The sequence below is a fragment of the Lissotriton vulgaris genome, chromosome 1_1 (genome assembly GCF_964263255.1).
Source record: "Lissotriton vulgaris chromosome 1_1, aLisVul1.2, whole genome shotgun sequence".
Taxonomy (NCBI): domain Eukaryota; kingdom Metazoa; phylum Chordata; class Amphibia; order Caudata; family Salamandridae; genus Lissotriton; species Lissotriton vulgaris.
The window spans coordinates 239,987,506-240,006,438 of record NC_141685.1 but is presented as its reverse complement, the minus strand read 5'-3'; the positions used below and the strand labels follow the sequence as shown (position 1 = coordinate 240,006,438).

At 43.7% G+C, this 18,933-nt stretch overlaps 1 protein-coding gene across 6 annotated transcripts in view; it reads right to left on the bottom strand.

Moving 5' to 3' along the window:
* Positions 1–3,644: 3,644 nt before the first annotated feature.
* LOC147745336 (uncharacterized) overlaps positions 3,645–18,933 on the bottom strand; it is a 460,883-nt gene continuing 445,594 nt past the window's right edge. For 5 of the 6 annotated variants that reach the window (XM_086952254.1, XM_086952252.1, XM_086952250.1 and 2 more), the window contains 2 exons: positions 7,522–7,575; positions 3,645–7,015 (listed from right to left, as the gene is read on the bottom strand). In XM_086952254.1, coding sequence (XP_086808380.1) covers positions 4,792–5,946 — 1,155 coding nt within the window. In that variant the 5' untranslated portion in view covers positions 5,947–7,015; positions 7,522–7,575 and the 3' untranslated portion in view covers positions 3,645–4,791. The remainder of the gene's footprint in view (positions 7,016–7,521; positions 7,576–18,933) is intronic. The other variant, XM_086952255.1, reaches the window with a different exon arrangement.

The following is an 18,933-nucleotide window of genomic DNA, read 5'->3' as shown; positions in this document are numbered from 1 at the left end:
ACAAGCTGGGCAGTGCAGCTCTCCCCAGAGTAGTGGGGGAGCCGCTGCTATAATATGCAGCGATGGAGGAGAGAAGCGCACCATAATGCATTGCAGAGCCTAAACAGGCCTACATAAAAAATGCCTTTTCTTGACTTGTGGTGGCCCCAGAGGACCGGGTAACAGCTGACAGCCAACAAAGGTGCAGGTGGAGCTGCAGGAGCAGCGCAGTCTCTCCCAGCACGAGGATGAAAGCCCCCCCCCCCTAAGTCTCTTGGGGACTAGCATGAAATAACCCCTCAAGTGCTCAGCCAGGCGCCATCAACATCCTGTAGCTGGAACTTTTGTTCTTCAGCTGTGGGTGCCTTAAGTGAGTGAAGTAGTGTGGCTCACTGGTTAGAGGCGGCAGACCCGAGAGCAGAGGACGGCCCGGGACCAGGGTTCGATTCCAGGCACGGCAGGTTTCTGGACCAGGGTCAGCGGACTCGATAATTCTCTCGCCTCGGTGCCCACTCTGATCAGCGATCACACTCGGCAACTCTGGGCATTAGCTTGCCTCATCTTCACTAACGGCCCCACCAGACCGCCGGGGATGCCTGGTCTCACCCTGGAGATACCCATTAAGGGACCATCTCTCAGGGAAGCCAGGAAGGGTTTCGCAGCGGTCGAAGCGCCTTGGGACCCTCCGGGTAAGTAGTGCGCTATATAAATGCCTATACATTTACAAGGACTGCGCCAAGGTGTGAAGGGCTGAGCTGGGGATGTCTGGAGAAGGGCATCCCCTGGAGATGAAGAGGTGTCATTGCACCAGAAATGCATTTACTGATGTTATTTATTTTAGAGGGACTGAAAGTCACGTGTTGTGTGAAGCACCTGGACAATCCTGTTAGGGTGTCTGACAGTACTTGCGTTTTCCTGTGATTTTAACTGTGATGCCTTGTAGGGACTTTACTTGCAATGCATTGTAGTTGTTATCATCTATGATAAGTACCTCATTTAAAATGATGCCCAAACATGTATTCTTGCTACTGCTTTAGGGGAGGAACAACATTTGTTCATAAGCATACTTTTAGGGGTGCAGATATTCGTGTATTGCAGAATTAGCACTGTATACGAAGGTGCTGTTTCTTTTGAGCCACATTTCATCCTTGAGTAATAATCCCTTGGGTTCTCTTGTGCTCTCGTTGTTCTAACTGCCCCCAAACTTCCAGGATACAATGCACAGATTCTCACAACCTTTCACTCGTGAACATTTGTGGATTCTTAATATTCACTGGGGGCCGGACTGGTCATGGAAGTTAGATCCAGTCGGCCACAACAGAGGGTTGACCTTAGTTGTTCTCTTTCTTCCACCATCTTACGCATCCCATCATATTGTAAGATTCCCCTCAAGAAGATTTGAAAAAACAGACATACTATGCAAACCCAACGTGGCAATATCCGTATTGTGCCCTAACACCCCTACAAGATGAGGATCAGACTAGACACATCATACGCCTCGACGGGGGCAATATCTTTAATGTGGAAAAGGGTGTCACGAGCACTCTGAGAAAAGATTAGAGAATTTAGAAAATTAATTAGAAGGGTGAGTTAACCTTGTGCGAGCAAACAAGGTATCGCTTACTGATCCACAAGCATAATGAAAATAGAGAAAAGCGTCACCACAGGAGTAACGTCCCCTGAATGCACAGACAGATGCCCAAAAGTGGAATAGTCCAATGTAGCTCAAAAATGAATCTGTTGGTCGATTACCAATTTGAATTTATACAATCATCACGTTTGATCAATCATCAAATTCTGGAGCTCTTCACATTCTAGCTCATAACAACACAAACATGTGGGTGAATTTACACTATTTACACTCTTCTTGTTTGGTTTTGTGTTTTATAATCCAAGTGGAAAGGTAGAATACCAATAAAGGCAGACCAAGGTGCAGAAATCTCAGGTTTTGGGCTCTCTGTTCTTACTTTGTATCTGTACAATGAGGCTAAAATGTTGTTATCATTTAAAATGTGAACAAAGGATAAGAATACAGGAGAAGCCATTAACAGCAACGTTTCTTTAGCGCCTACATGATGGTAAACACAACAAAATCAAGTAAAAGAAGGAGGAGAGAAAATAGGGTTAAGGACATGGATGAAATGAATGAACAAACAATCAATCAAATTATTGTTAAGCACAGCTACTCACCCAGAAGTGTCTCAAGGTGATGGGGCAAGGGTGGGGTGGGGGACGGAGGCACAGCTCCTTAGCACTCGCGGAGTATCAAACAATTGGTAGTGGTGTTCCCTAAGAGGGAGTAACCGCACAATCAAATATGTGTAAGTATAAGCAAAATTATTAGTCAGGGCACAAAATATCACAATTACTGTAAGTACAGTCGGAGTGCTAGGGATCCCACTATCACCCACTACCCAGGGTGACTAGAGCAAGTCAAAATGACCTGCCGGCACAGAAATTTGAAAGGGTCAATACAGCACTATCCAGATTACAATATTGGGAATGACTTATTGGTCTCAAGACTTTGTGCATGTGATTTTGTTTTTATTTGTGTATTTGAATTCAAATGTCAAAAGCTTCCAGCCATACACGAATAAAAAGAAAATCACATGCAAAAAGTCTTTGTTTTGATCATCTTGTCCCAAGAACAATGTTTTGATGCACTATGTATATAGTAACTGTATTTTTTAAAGAATTTTGAGACCAATAAGTCATTCCCAATATTGTAATCTGGATGTGCTGTATTGACCCTTTCAAATTTCACTCGCGGAGTATCAGCGAGGGCTAGGGGGTTCCTACATTAACTATGATCTATCAGTGTAAGTGGAATGCTGGACGATTATGGTGATTCGTGGAAGAGCCTGGTCTTGAACTCCTTCAGGAACTTGGAGAGAGGCAGAGGTGGAGAGGGAGGGTGTTCCATGTCTAGGCAGCGAGGAAGAGAAGGAACGACCTCCCGTTCTGGTCTTCTTGATGCGTGGTACCGTGGCAAGGGAAAGCTGGGCTGAGCGGAGGGATCTTTGGGGTGTGTGGAACAAGAGGCGGTGGTTGATGTAGGCGGGGCTGGTGTCGTGGAGGGCTTTATGGGCATGGGTGAGAAGCTTGAAGAGGGATTCTCTTCTCGACGGGGAGCCAGTGTAGTGCCCGCAGGTGTTGGGTGATGTGGCAGTAGCACTGTAATATCAAATAGTTGTGACAGGAGTCCCTTTATAATGTAGCAAGAACAGAAATATTACTTCAAGTTATATGTTGCCGCTCCTCAGTCAAACAAAAGCCTGGGACAAGCGCTCTGGCGTTCTAGCAGGATCTTCCAATTTGCTCCAATAGCAGTCCAAGTACCTGCATCCACTTCAGATTTACCACTCCTGTCAAGTTGGATACCTTGGAGGCTGTTTGCAACAGTAACATACACCCATGAGTAATTTACACATACAAGATTACTCAAACACTTTGAGTAACTTTGCTACGTTTGGCTATTCACCATTTAAAGTAAAGTTATTTAAAAGTTGAGATTTGTATAACTCCACTCTTTGAAACGAGGTGCAGCCAAATTTACGAATGTAAGTTACTACCACCAAAAAGGAGCAGTAATAAGTCCAGCAACACACATGGCCAACCATTCATACTGCAACATCCTCTCATAGAATATAATGGAGACAAGGAAATAATATTATAGTCATTTATTTCACATTTTTAAAGATACATATAAATTCAATAAAATTTTAAAACAGTATGTATGTTTACAAGAATTATTTTATGGTAAAATATTTTAACAACCTTTAATTTAAAAATCATTGCAACAAATTTGTATCAATTTCAATTAATTCTGTAACTTAACGTTTTGTAAGTTTGAGTTCATATACCTAGTCAATAAATCCAAATATTTTCCTTTTTTTCAAAAATCTTATTTTTATTTATTTTTTATTTATGATAGTTTGTTGATCTCCACGATCAGTCCAGTTGCCAGTGACAGTCCTACTTCCAGCCCGGACCTGGAAAGCAGCGGATTTTCGCCATTATTGATAGCCTCATGGAATGTGGCAGGCTGGACAAGAAAATGACTTAAAATATAACTCAACTAATTATTAAGTAATTCGACTAATTAAAGCATGCTCATCTTTCAGTGTGTGCTTTTCTCAGTAGACAGTAAGACCATCAATGGATTGATGTCACTGCGGCTGCTTCATGTGAAGGTTTTGAGATGCTGAAACCTCCTCCCCAGGGTTCACATTTAGCACCTGTTATTCTCTCACATTGTCTCTCTCATGTAGAGACGTTACATTTACAACTGTAGTTTCTGTCACATTGAGAACACTATTATATTTTATTATGGTTGAGGGTTCCCTTATGTTGAATCAAACTGAATCTCTGACTGACGTTTTTCTGGTATTTGGTACAATGGTAAGGTTTTTACCCAGTGTGGATTTTCACATGTTGAATGAGACTGGCTTTCAGACTGAAGCGTTTCTAGCTTTCAGAGCGGTCTTAAGGTTTTTGCTCAGTGCGAGTTCTCTTATGTCTAGTGAAAGTTATTTTACAACTAAAGCTTTTCTGGAATTCAGAGAACTGATAGAGTTTGAGCCCAGTATGGATTTTCTCATGTTGAATTAAACTGGATCTCAGAAAGAATTGTTTTTTCCATGGAGAGCACTGATAAGCTCTTTCCCCAGTGTGAGCTCTCTCGTGTTTAATGAGGTTTAATTTCTGACTAAAGTTTTTTTTCGCCATTCAGAGCGCTGATATGGTTTATGTCCAGGATGGATGCTTTCATGTTTAATGAAACTGGATCTGACACTGAATCTTTTATGATATTCATTGCATTGATGAGGTTTTTCCCCCCGTGTGAGTTCTCTCATGATAAGTGAGACTTGTTTTATCATAATAGCAGTTCTGGCATTCAGAACACTGATACGGTTTGAGCCCAGTATGGTTTTTCTTATGTCGATTTAAACATCTTTTGTCAGCGAAACCTTTTTGGCATTCAGAGCACTGATATGGTTTGAGCCCAGTATGATTTTTCTTATGTCGATTTAAACATCTTTTTTCAGAGAAACATTTTTGGCATTCAGAGCACTGATACGGTTTATGCCCAGTGTGGGTTCTTTCATGCATAGTAAGTTTAGATTTTTGCTTGAAGCTTTTCCAGCATTCAGAGCACCGATAAGGTTTATACCCAGTGTGGGTTCCTTCATGCAGAGTAAGGGTACATTTCTGACCGAAGGTTTTACAGCATTCAGAGCACTGATAAGGTTTATACCCAGTGTGAGTTCTCTCATGTTCAATGAGATGGTATTTCTGAATAAAGCTTTTCTGGCATTCAGAACACTGATAAGGTTTTTGACAAGTGTGGATTCTCGTGTGTCGAGTGAGATTGCCCCAACTCCTGAAGCTTTTCTCGCACTCCGAGCACTGATATGGTTTTTGTCCAGTGTGGATTCTCTTGTGTCGAGTGAAACTGCCCAAAAATCTGAAGCTTTTTTGGCACTCGGAGCACTGATATGGTTTTTCACCAGTGTGGATTCTCACATGTCGCATGAGAGAGGATTTGTGACTGAAACCTTTCTGGCATTCAGGGCACTGATGAGGGTGTTTTCCAGTGTGAGTTCCCTCATGTCGAATGAGGCGGCCTTTCTCACTGAAGCTTTTATGGCATTCAGGGCACTGATAAGGTTTTTGTCCAGTGTGGATTCTCTTGTGCTGAGTGAGAAGGGTCCGAACACTGTAGCTTTTTTGACACTCGGAGCACTGATATGGTTTTTCTCCAGTGTGGATTCTCACATGTTTAATGAGAGTGTATTTGTAACTGAAACCTTTCTGGCACTCAGGGCACTGATAAGGTTTTTGTCCAGTGTGAGTTCTCTCGTATTTAGTGAGGTCGGATTGATAACTAAATCTGTTCTCACATTCATTGCTCCTATTCGAAATGTATGCATCTCCGTGTTGTATTTGTTCCTGCATACATGCCATCCTAGGACTGAATCTGATTCCAGAGTCTGTACTTGTTTATATTACACTCAGCTTTAACTTCTAAAATTAACTGAAGATGCTCCGACTAACATATTTATTGAACTAATTATAGCTTTTATCTGGAGATCAATTTCCTACTTTTAAAGGCAGCCTATCTAACTTGTCTTATAAACTTTGACCGTGGAGCCCCCTGTAATTATTAAGATGTATCTCATTGATTTATTTTATCCAAGTAATGTTCAGGTGATTTTGTGACTCCAGTTTTTCATATTTGATTTTGGATTTTTAAAAACCCTGATAAAGTCTTTGGGGTTTAGTGTTTGCCTGTTAAGTATATTTGTTCACAGAAATAATGACAGGTGAATAGGCATTACAGGGTGGTTTCCTAATTATCAATAGCAAAGCACTGGCCCATTTTAATTTTTTTGTGCCAGTAAATGTTTTTTTAGCTCAACGGCCAAGGCAGCTACATGATCACTTTGCAGGTCCAGGACACCTTGAAACCACTCAGATCCTCCCAACAGACAGAGTTGGTGGGGAAAATCTTTTTATATGGGAAATGATAATACAGCGTCTTTGCGGTAATGACATCTGAGAAAGAGCATTTCTTTTAAACAATGTTTTCTCTCCTCTGAATCACAGGAAATGGAGACAAAAGCTTGCTGTTTTAAACTGAGGTCATTAGTCTTCTTGGCAGTTCTGTTACATCACATGTACTGCTCTGTTGGGAAGGAGTTTGGGTCTCCAAGGCATTTCTCATAAAACCATCAGCCAGGATTTGCAACAGTCTTTATTCTCAAGTGCACTGAGTGGGCATCAATTGTTGCCAATGTTCTTTGTTCTACCAATCTTGAAAAGTTTACATTAAGTGAAAATATTATAGATGCAGACTTTCAATATGCACTCGCCTTTCATTTATATTTCGAAGGCTACTCATTATCAGTAATGGATTCTTGGTAAACATCCTTTACAGATTTTGGCAACTTTCACATTAAGCAGTTTCTTCCGCTCCACGTTCCTCACCATTCATGCCACTTAAAATGTGTTTTTCTGCTGATGTTTCAGTGACCTGTAGAAATAGAGTTAGAGATTGTAAATGAACATGAAGAAAAAATACTTATGACCTTTTACTTTGCTGAAAGAAACATTTACAGAAACAAGATAGGTAATCATTTTGAGTTGAATTTCTGATAGTGGTGAAACAGCTCGTGGACACTGTGTAGATCAGTAGCTTGGGAACACTGAAACTCGATCTTGTGAGAGCAAAAGAAGTTAATATTTAAGAAGGAAACCCAAGTTACACATATATTGTGACTCAGGTTCTCAGCAGCCAAAACCATTAGTTTACACTTTTTGTGTCAATGGCTGGCATCAAAGTGATTTACTTGTTCATCTATTCATCTATTTATTTGTTCATCTATTCCTTTTTCCAGTGATTTAGAAAGGGACATTTTAATGAATAAAGGAATGGGCGTGCTTGTAATCACTGCTTTAAATGCCACTGTAGGGTTAGGCCGTGTCCAGGTAGCTCAGTGGAATTCACCATTTCAAATTGTGGGAAAGATAAGGACTTACTTGGTGGTCAGGAACTCATCACACTCCTTCAACAGGACCTGAGCACTGCTACACCTGAAAAAAGAGAAGAAATCACCACAACAGTAAAGTTAACCAAAAAGGGACATGAAAAGACAAACACAAAACAACACAGGATAGAGAAAAAAAAAGACTATCTTCAATTTTCACCACAGGGACACAGCACAACCCCTGAATGGCAAACAAGACAGATAAGGGCAGAATGAGAGGACGTGATGAATAGGGAAGGAGGACGTCAGATCCAGAGAGCAAAGAGGCAAACGGAGCAGTCCAAGGGAGGAGACAAATGCGCCGACAGTCAAGGAACTGCTATGCAAACACAGGAGGCAAGTCCACTAGGACCAGTGCGTCCTAACCTAGGTAGAGACCGAACCTGCACTAGGCCTACACCACATTCACATACCCAGTGAAATGTGTTTCCAACTGGTGGATGGCAGGGTACCCAGCTGGTCGGACACATTAGTGGGAATGCAAAAATAGAATAGAGAGGTTAGCAGCAACATTGGGAGGCCAGACACAACTACAATACCCTGCATGGCGAGGTACTTTGCCAGAGAACACTTAGTATTCGTAAAAGCCCTAGAGTAAGAGGAAGAAAGAAGAAAGCTCTGCATAATTTTTAGGGCTCGGCCTTGCGAAAGTAGCGCATGTGCTGCGCAGCCATCCAGAGGAGTTTTGGAATTGATACACGCGCGGAAGACATACGATACAAAAGATGTGCACGCGGGGTTTGGATGCTTTACTTGCGGCGTGATACACTGGTACTTTTTTTTTCCCGCAGCCAGTAAAGGCAGTCCCCGCATGCACATCCTCTGTCCGTCCCATGACGGGCCACGCTTGTTATGAAATGGATAGTGTCAAGATACAAACATCACGGATATAAGTTGTCCACCATTGAACACCACGTAAAATCTCATATTTCAGATTTGTCACTCCTTTATCTTGAAAGTAATGAATCGTCGCTTTAATGATGAGTGCAGATTTTCAATGAAGCGGGTCTGTTGTAAAGAAAAACTTTCATTGTCATTTTCGTGGGTAAAAAAGTTCTCTATCTTAAAAAAAATTGGCATGGTAATTTTAGAAAAGAGACAGCAAATGGCAGTGTTGGACAATACATAATCCAGTAAACCTATTATTACTTTGAGATAAAATCACGGCAGTGTTTCTAGCATGAACTTTCAGTTCTGTTTCCAAATCAGTTTTGCATTTAATTAATCATTATAACCTCGTGTTGGCAAAAAAAACATAGCTCATAGCTGAAATAGATGGTTTAGATGTTGCTGGCAACGAGATTGACACTTCATTTCTGCATTAGTGGAATGGGGGTCCTTTTGCATTATAAATAAGAAACTAGAAAGAAACAGGCAAAACATTATCTTGTGAACGTTTAAGTGGCACTATGCAAAGTAACATTTTAAAACAAGTATGATGTAGCCTCTAAGATTTGTGAACATGTTAGGTTTACTAAGGGCTTAGAAGCCTTGTCTAATTGCTTGAGGTCTAAATGTTTGAATGAACACACAGCGCATCCACAGGCAGAACAAGGTCTGTGTGAACATACAGCGCACCCACAGGCAGAACAAGGTCCGAATAAACACACAGCGCATCCACAGGCAGAACAAGGTCTGTGTGAACATACAGCGCACTCACAGGCTGAACAAGGTCTGGGTGAATATACAGCGCACCCACAGGCTGAACAAGGTCCGAATGAACACACATTGTAGCCACAGGCTGAACAAGGTATGTGTGAACAGACAGCGCACCCACAGGCTGAACAAGGTCCGAATGAACACACAGCGCATCCACAGGCGGAACAAGGTCTGTGTGAACATACAGTGCACCCACAGGCTGAACAAGGTCCAAATGAACACACAGCGCATCCACAGGCAGAACAAGGTCTGTGTGAACATACAGCGCACTCACAGGCTGAACAAGGTCTGAATGAATATACAGCGCACCCACAGGCTGAACAAGGTCCGAATGAACACAAAGCGCATCCACAGGCTGAACAAGGTCTATGTGAACAGACAGCGCACCCACAGGCTGAACAAGGTCCGAATGAACACACAGCGCATCCACAGGCAGAACAAGGTATGTGTGAACATACAGCGTACCCACAAGCTGAACAAGGTCTGTGTGAACATACAGCGCATCCACAGGCAGAACAAGGTCTGAAAAACCAGCCTGAGCACCTTCAGGATGAACCATGTCTGAGTGAACCAACAGTAAAGGCCCGGGCTGAACAAGGTCCGTGTGAACATACAGCGCATCCAAAGGCAGAACAAGGTCTGTGTGAACATACAGCGTACCCACAGGCTGAACAAGGTCTGTGTGAACATACAGCGCATCCACAGGCAGAACAAGGTCTGAAAAACCAGCCTGAGCACCTTCAGGATGAACCATGTCTGAGTGAACCAACAGTGGAGGCACGGGCTGAACAAGGTCTGTGTGAACATACAGCGCTCCTACAAGATGAACAAGGTCTGAGTTAACAAAGAGCACAGCTGCAGCTTAGATAGCAGACCCTAAAATCCCAGCCAACTTCTTCATAGCCCCATCTTTCCATTTAGGGGCCTATGAAACATGCAAATTAACACAATCTGGTTGACAAAAAGCATGTTAAAGTCCTTCTACATAATTCAGTCAAACCTCCAAAAAATCAATCAACCAACCACTCTTAGAGCTACACATACCATGCTCTCTGAACAGCAGCGATTCAAGTTCAAGCTGATACAGCGTGTGAATGAAGGCTGAGAAATGGCAGCACCAAGGAATCAATGGAAATCCAATCTCAATTCTTAAGGTGAATCAGAAGTGGAAGGGAGGCAACCACCCCAAAGGACACTGAAGACAGGTTGAGGAGCCAGGGGACACGTCATCTACAACATGTCAGTTAAATGGCTGGGTGGTTATTTTGGAGTCAGCAAGTCAGATGAAGAACATTCAAATGGCAGGTCCCGTAAGCACTCCACTGTGAAAGGGAATTTTGCGATCCGTTAGAAAGTGAAAAGGATGCAGATTAGATGACGATGTGCAATTAGTGACCAATGCCCCGGAAGGGCAAGGAGTGAAGCAATGCCTTGTACGATGGGTGGTCACCCCTTCCATGGCTGCAACAGTGAATGGAGGGCAGCACAGCTTCCCAGCAGAGGGCCAGGCAGGTATAGGAGCGGACTGGGAATCTGAACAAGGGCACACAGTCACGCTAATGTGGATGAATGTATGTATGTGTATGCTGTTATTACAGCACTAACCCAGCCAGAAGGCAACGGAGCACTGTACATGGTCAAAGACAAGCATAAAGTGAATGAGTGATAGGAGGGGTAACTAGTTTGTGGACGGTTAATGCACTTGTGATTTAGTGTTCTTTAAAGAGGTGCATCTTGACCTCTTTCATAAATATGAGCAGCTTTGGGGTGGCGGTCCTGAAGGATACAGGGATGTTGTTCAAGTGTGTATTGGTCACCTCTCATCCTTTGGAGCCCCTGATGAAGGCGCAGAGATGAACCTGCCGAAACCATTGGAGATTAATTTATTTTTTTGAAGGAGTGAAGTTTGTTTGGAGGGTGATGTCATTGATGTGGCAAGCGCGTGTTGGGGTTCCCCTAAGAAAAGGGGATGAGAGCCTGATGGTGTAGATTAGAGCACTCTAGGGCAGTTATGTGGGAATGGAGGTCAGGGGGCTACTGGCATTCGGACAGGTGAAGTCAGGGAATGCACCCGAGTGCATTGCTTCTGTGCAGCAGCAGCATCAATGGGATTATACCCCATGGAGTGACTAACAGGAAGTGTTCAGTGGTCCTCCAGCAGGAAAGGTCCTATTCTGTCTGTAAGTTCTCTTGACAGGTGAGCATGTAATAGCTGGCAGGATCCATGGAACTGTGTGGTGGAGGTGGTGGAGGTTGAGGGGTGCATGGTTGAGGGGGTAGGAGCCAACACTGGTTTCATATGGACTGAAGGATGTGCAAAAAGAGCAACATTTCAAGGAAGTATTACAATACAGTAATTCATGCACAGTCAGTTCTTTTCCTTTTTCCGTCCAGTTATCTGGTATTAGGTACCAAGTGGTGTCAAAGAGATTATAATTTTCCCTACAAGGGTCATCTGCTTTACAAAGAATCTCAATGCAAGGAGTAACTCTAAAAAGCAGTGGGCCTGTGGTCAGAGGAGAGAACGCAGAGCATTACTAACCTTATGCAGAATCACACAATTGTAGGGCCAACATACATCCAAAGGGGACACCTGAAATTGGTTCTACACCTTACATGAACCCAACACGAAACCACCTTCGCAAACAGACCAAACATCCTGGGGGTGTGCGGGGGAGTGTGAGGTGACAAGGAAGGGCTCTAGCCATAAAACGCAACACAAATATACAAGAGCTGGTAGGTATTCTGCCACTGGCATTCGGTGCCCAGTAATGTGTACCATTCTACTTTAGTTAGTAGTGTCATGGACTGGTTCTGGGGACAGTAGTCCCCGACCACAAGCCCCTACCGCTCCACGGCTAAAAGAAAAGGTCTCAATCTACTTCTGACCTTTTTCACTTCACATAAGCATTGGTGGGGAGGCGCTTAAAATAGGCTGAATACAGCTAGCAAATGCTGTAAAAAAAAAATCACAAAGACCCTAACACGGTGGGCAATTCACTGGTGTGTGCAGACACCACCACTAGACGTTACATCTAATCCTGGCTTTACCACTTTACCAAAATATGCTGCAAATAAACACCAAATGTTAGGTTTCTGCAGGGCCTCAATACAGGTCATTATCCTGGGATTGTAGTCCCTCAGCCCCACCATCACATTCTCTGCCACCCCACGTGTGGTTTACTGCTCTAGGAAACTACAACCAGGAGATTGTTTAACCCTGGCCTATCAATTTGTCTAATAGTGCGCTTATGGAATCACTGATTACATTTATGGCTCTACTCCTATTTATGTCCAAGATCGTGGGTATTTACGATCATCCAAGGGTTGTAGGTAAAACTGTGCTTTTAAAAATGGGCCTAGACTGTGGTGATGTGTCTTTAACTCAAGATTCCGTTCCTGTGGCTCCTGGAGTGTTGATGATGGATCGCCAGGAGTGTCCAGGCAGCTGTGTTCCAGGTGCAGTTGGGTGAGTGTCTAATACACCTTATTCTTAACCTACTGATGACACCACATAGACATTGGATCTAGGGAGGGTGGGTACACAGTGTCCACTCTCATGGGCTATTCCCTAGAATGGAACATGGTCAAGTAATAACCTTTGGAACAAGTAGTTCTGCGTTCCTTGGATTGGTAACTTACCAAACTGTTTAGTAAGGCGAATCCTACTTTTTCTGTGCCTCTGTCCCATGATCGGACAATGTGTGCACCTCGATAGAGGCTGGATGGAAGAAATAAACAGAAAAGGCACATTCCCATCATACGCCCCCAGCATGGATTTCATTCACTCGTTCAAGGCGGTTCCACTGCAGGTCTCCGCACTCCATATTAGCATCTCTAGAGGCAATGGTATCCTTGAGGCTGCAATGTGCAGGATCCCTCCTGCCTCCCAGCGCCAAACAAGCAAGACTTTTATAGCTGAGATGTGTGCATCCTGCCTGGCTGTTGCAGTTGTACTGGTGTCGGAGAGCTGCACTAGATGAGTACAGGCAATGGGGCAGACCACCCTAAAGTGGGACAAACCTGAAGGTTCCCAGTGACAAAGAGTAATTCTTTTTGAGACTACTGTAAGGGTGTTACCAGCACTTCAGGAATTAATTGTTTTAATATAGATCTATAAAACAGGTTTACACGAGGTACAGTATGATTGCTATTACTATTACTAAAAATGTAACATTTGATAGCACAGTAAACCTTTACACAATCAATCTTTTCGCAAAGTTTGTGACAGCTGATCTTATACTCTGTACAGCCGTCCTATGTTATGTTAATGGGTTCTTGACTTATTTAAAGATGTTTTACCCTAATCTAAATTATGGCAACATTTATTTTGGTATTGAAATGTTTACTTTTATGGCTAACTTTTAGCTGAATTAAGTTTGTTGTTCCTGGGTTCGTGATAAAACGCAGTCACTCAGCCTTGAAGGGACATCTCTGCCGGAGACTGCCAAATAGGTCAAAAGTCAACTGATCATAAAGCTTTAAATAAGTGTCAAGATTGGAGAAAGCCCGGCCACCATATGATGTTGGAATACCCAGAGTGCATAAAAGAAGTTGATTTTTAGATCTTAGATTTCTGTCAGGGTGGTGGAGAATGAGTCTGTCCAGTAGGTATTTTGGGCCTATGCCTCACAAAGATTTGTAGGTTAGGCAGAGCAATTTGAACAAATGCTCTCTTTCTAATGGGGAGCCAACTAAGGGCTCTGAGCGTGGGGACTGATGGAGTCCGTGGAGGCATTTTTTTTTACCAATTCGGGCAGCAGTGTTTTGAACCAACTGCATGTTTGATAAAAAGGGATTCATTTGATTCTAGAATTAGGGCATTGCCATAATCCAGGCAACTGGTGATTAACGACTGATGAGTAATGCCTCGGTGAGAGTCAAGGAGCCTAAATAAAGCCACCTAAAGATTCTCCTAAGAGGGTGCAATATGCCAAAGCAAGTGCCCCAGGAGGAGGCAATCTGGTCTTTCATAGATAGCTTATCATCTAAGAGTATACCCTGGTTCCTGGCTCTTTCAAGGGGCGATGAGGCAGAGCCAAGCTCAGCAGTCCATGAGTTGTCCGTTCAGTGAAACTCAGCTCTGCCAAACGGGAACATTTCTGCTTTGTCCCCATTTAATTAGAGACATTTGACGAATATCCTTATGGTGATTTTCCTCAGGCAGGCGACAAATTGCTGTTTGACGTTCTTAGTGTCCTGCCCAAATGAGATGACCAGGCCGGTGTTGTGTGCATAAGAAAGTATTTCCAACCTGACTTGACAAACTGGGTCAGGAGGGATGCATAAATGTTAAAAAGCGTAGGGCGCAAGGAGGATCCCTCAGGGACCTCTTCGTCCAGGAGATTGGTTTTGGAATGCTAAGTGCCCATGGACACTGTTTGGACCCTATCTTTGAACCATTTGAAGGCAGTGCCCTATATACATATCTGGTACATACGTTGAATCAATATGGAGTTTGAGAAGGTTTGTAATGCCACCGCCATGTCAAGCAGGACCAGCATGGTGGGATTTCCCGGGCGCACGATAACCTGATTGTATCTACTACTGATAGTAGGGCAGTTTCGGTGCTTTGGGAAGGTCCGACGCCCGACTAGGAGGCATCCAGCAAGCAACGATTCTCCATGTAGGAGGAGAGCTGTCTGTTGACGTAGGACTCAAGAACTTTGCCCAACACAGGGAGAGCGAAATGGGTCATTAGTTAGTTGGTTCCATGGGATCTCAATTGGATTTATTAGAATAGGTGTGACATGTGCTGCTTTCCATAATCATGGAATGGTGGCCAGGGTCAGAGACTGGTAACACAGTGATGTAATAGCAGGCGCAAGAAGAGTAGATAAGGCGGCAATTTAATGAGGAGGACAGAGATGTGCAGGGGACTCAGCTTTGACTTTAGCTAAACGTTGAGAATCTGAGATTGGGACATTGGCTCGAACCTTGTAAATACCACATAAGTAATATTTAGTTTTGCATATTTTATCCTGTTATAATTCTTTGATTAAACAATTGGCTTCAAATTAGCAACCCTCCAGTTTGGCACAAAGACATCAGAAAATATAACATTGACCAACTGACCATTTCATACAGAATAGTTTAACTTGCATTTACTCTTCATTTCATGTGTTTACATTATATTAAAATTCCTCCCACTCGGACCTCATTGACACAACCTTCATCCTTATCCGCTCAAAGTTCTGCTGCAGTATATTATGAATTTACAAACAAAGGCTAAAATAAATAAATGTAAATATCAGAGGCCAATTATTTTAGTTTAAGGCAAAAATATAGACGGGTTGGGCCCTGTTTGTTCACCCTATCCAATACTGTAGCTAAGGCCCATGTACCCTTGCCTTGAGAGATGGAGCTGTAAGTGAATATGGTATCCTGATCATATTTTGGCCTCAGCACACACAACATCTTGCGTGCACACTGCATGTGTTGGCTTAAAATGGACAAGGAGGCCAGAGCGTGGCTCTGGACACAGAAGTGTGGCGGTCTGGAGTCACGACTTCCTTTCAAAAAGTCTATGTGACCTTTTCAGCAGAAGACTGCTGAATGGTCTTTAATGAGCTCCCCGGTATGGTTAATGGTGGGGAATCTGGAGGGTCTGCAGAGACAAACGCTAGTGAAAGAGATGTTTCTGGGAAGAGCTGGGGGACATATTATCAACAACTAGCGATATTTATCGCTAAAGAAGCTTAGCGGCATTTTTTTTATCGCCAAGCATTGCCGGATTTTATAGCAGGGATAACGTGCTATTAGCAACGTTTATCTCCAATGCAGTAAAATATCCGGCGATAGCGGCTAACTGCTTGAATATCGCTGGGAATCCAGCGATATTCAGGCATTATCGCTAATATGGTCTTAACCTGAATATCCACCTCCCATTGGATATACAGGTTAAGAACAGGTCTGAGCAGGCATTAGTTTTCAGCGCTATTCGCTGATATATCGCTCCGCCTGCCTTGCTAATAGACGATAGCGACGTTAGCGACTGCTTTCAGTTGCTAACTGGTTGGTACGACCACTTTGCATGCCATTAGCGATAAATATCGCTGACATGCAAAGCGGGCCCCAAATCGCACACCTTAAAGCTTGCTATCACCGCAAAAGCGGCGATAATTTCATTTCGCCTGCCTTGATAATATGCCCCTGGATTCCAAGGAGTCATCAGCCACCTTTGTGTCTGGTTTTAGGTGATGCAGCACTGCAAACACTGTCTATAGATTAATAGCTGTGGGTCTATGCAGGATCATTCCCGACTGTACTGGGGGGACTATTCTCTCTAATGAGATGGATAGCCGAGTCGCATCACCTCAGGTAGAAATTTATTATCACAGTTAAGCAGAGACAGATCTGATTGCTTCACATATCGACGGTAACAACACACCGCCATTGAATGCCCCGGCATACGCCTCCAGCAGATGAGGTGTTGGTATATGTTTTAAAGCTTTGCATAACTCTACATCAGACATTCAGATCCTGGTGCCCTTCCTCCTGCTAGAGCTACTGAACAGATGGAATGGGATTGGTGGAGCTCCCTACGACACTGGGAAGCACTCTTGTGCCTGTGAGGCTTTGGTCCCAAACACCACCATTTCAGTTATTTCACTGTTGAGCACGAGAGTTTGAGGTTGTCCAATATCCGACTTCCTGGGGGTAGCACCTGAAGTTACTGGCTATCGTACCTGTATTTTCTTCTAATCTAATGATTTGTGTGTCATCGAGCAGAGATGATATTGAAAGGCTCAATCAGGCAGGACAAGTGGGCCATGCAAGATTGTGCCTCAAAATAAGCCCTGGAGAGGGGGCTCCTGTAGTGATCGTCTTCGGGGTTGATCTGAAGTTAGCTAATGCCACCGCTTGGGAGAGATTTTCAAAAAGGATAAGAACCAAGCAAGAACTTACCCCCAATCTCTGTAGTAAAGTGGAGTGGGAGATGGTGTCACAGGCTGCTGGCAGATCTCATAAAATCAGAGGCCTCACCTCCACAACCCCCATATATAATGTCTCTAATATCCTTCTAGGCTTTAGCCGACCCTGTCTCTGTAGCGAGACCATTTTGGAGCCCTGGTTGGTCTTTGTGCAGAAGTTAAACTCTAGGTAGTTGGTTAGTCGCTTCTTCACTGTGGCCTCCGTTAGTTTGGTGAACATCGGTAGAGATAAAACAAGAGTTAGAGCGGGGAAACCAACTCTCTAGACAACCTCAAGCAAAAGAGGTACAGCACAGAAAGCGCGATAATGGACAACATACTGGAATTGCTTCCAGCGCATTAGTGAGCAGGATAATAGTTGAAGTGCTTCCTGCGCACTACAAAATGAATCTCAGAAAAGTGCTCCCAAAGTCAGCAATAGAAGTATCAGAACAGGTGCAAGTTCTTACGGGTGCAGGCGCATAGCTGCCATGGTTTCAGATTGCTACGTGTGACATTTTCATAATTGCAGTGCAATTATGAGTGACATTTCAACGTCTATGAGTGACACTTTTTCATGAGGAAAATCAAGCAATGAAGACGAGGGAAACATATAAATAACAGAAATTATAGCCATTTGAGAAACTGGTGCTAGGCACCGGAAACAGAAGGGCACTAAACAAAATGACATATAGAGAGCCCTGCCCCAAACAGGCCACTTGTTACTAGTAGGAAGCCTTATCTTCCACTCTGGCAGCGATACCAGAGTGTTTTTTGAAAACGTTAAATGAAAGTGCAGAGAAACACCACTAAGAGCAGGGCAGCACTGCAGCCAGCCAGCACTTGACTGTATGGGTCTCATTTAACAATAAACAACATTCGGAATGACATAATATTGCATATGTAAAACAAAATAGAAAATAAAAGATAACGTTCATTTTCTTCTAATTCTTCTATGTAGACGGCTACAAGATCACCCGAAAGGACCGCACCAACCAAACAGGAGGAGGCATCGCCATCGTCCATAAGAACACCATCCGCATCACGACCAGTTCCGACGATTACCTCCCAACCGTCGAACACCTTCACTTCCAGATCCACACCGACCCCAAGACCACACTCAGAGGCACTCTCATCTACAGACCACCAGGACCCCGCACACAATTCAGCGAAGACATCACCGACTTCATCAGCCCATATGCCCTCCCCTCCGAGGACTACATTCTACTGGGAGACCTCAACTTCCACCTGGAAAAGAAAAACGACAGCAACACTACCACCCTTCTAGACAACCTGGCCAACCTCAGACTCGAACAACTTGTCAATAACTCCACGCACAATGCCGGACACACGCTCGACCCAATCTTCACCTCCAGCAAGCACATCTCCTTCAATCACACCACAGCTCTCCACTGGACTGACCACAGCTGCGTTCACTTCAACTACAAGAAGACCATGACCCACAACCCCCCACAACCTATTCCCCGAAGAAACTGGAACAAAATTACCACCAACCAGCTCTTCACATCGCTTCACCAAAACCCTCCCGGCAAATCATCGGACCCAAACCAAGCAGCCACCAATCTCACACAATGGATCACCCACAGTGCCGACGAACTAGCACCCTTGAAAAACCATCAAATCAAGCAAGGTAGCAAAAAAGCCCCCTGGTTCAACGATGACCTTAAGAAATCCAAGAAGTTCTGTCGTACCCTCGAGAAAGCCTGGAGAAAAAACCCAACCACTGACAACCTGACCACCTTCAAGAACGCCACCCGCAAACACCTCCCACTGATCCGATCCACCAAGAAATCAGCATTCAAGGATCGTCT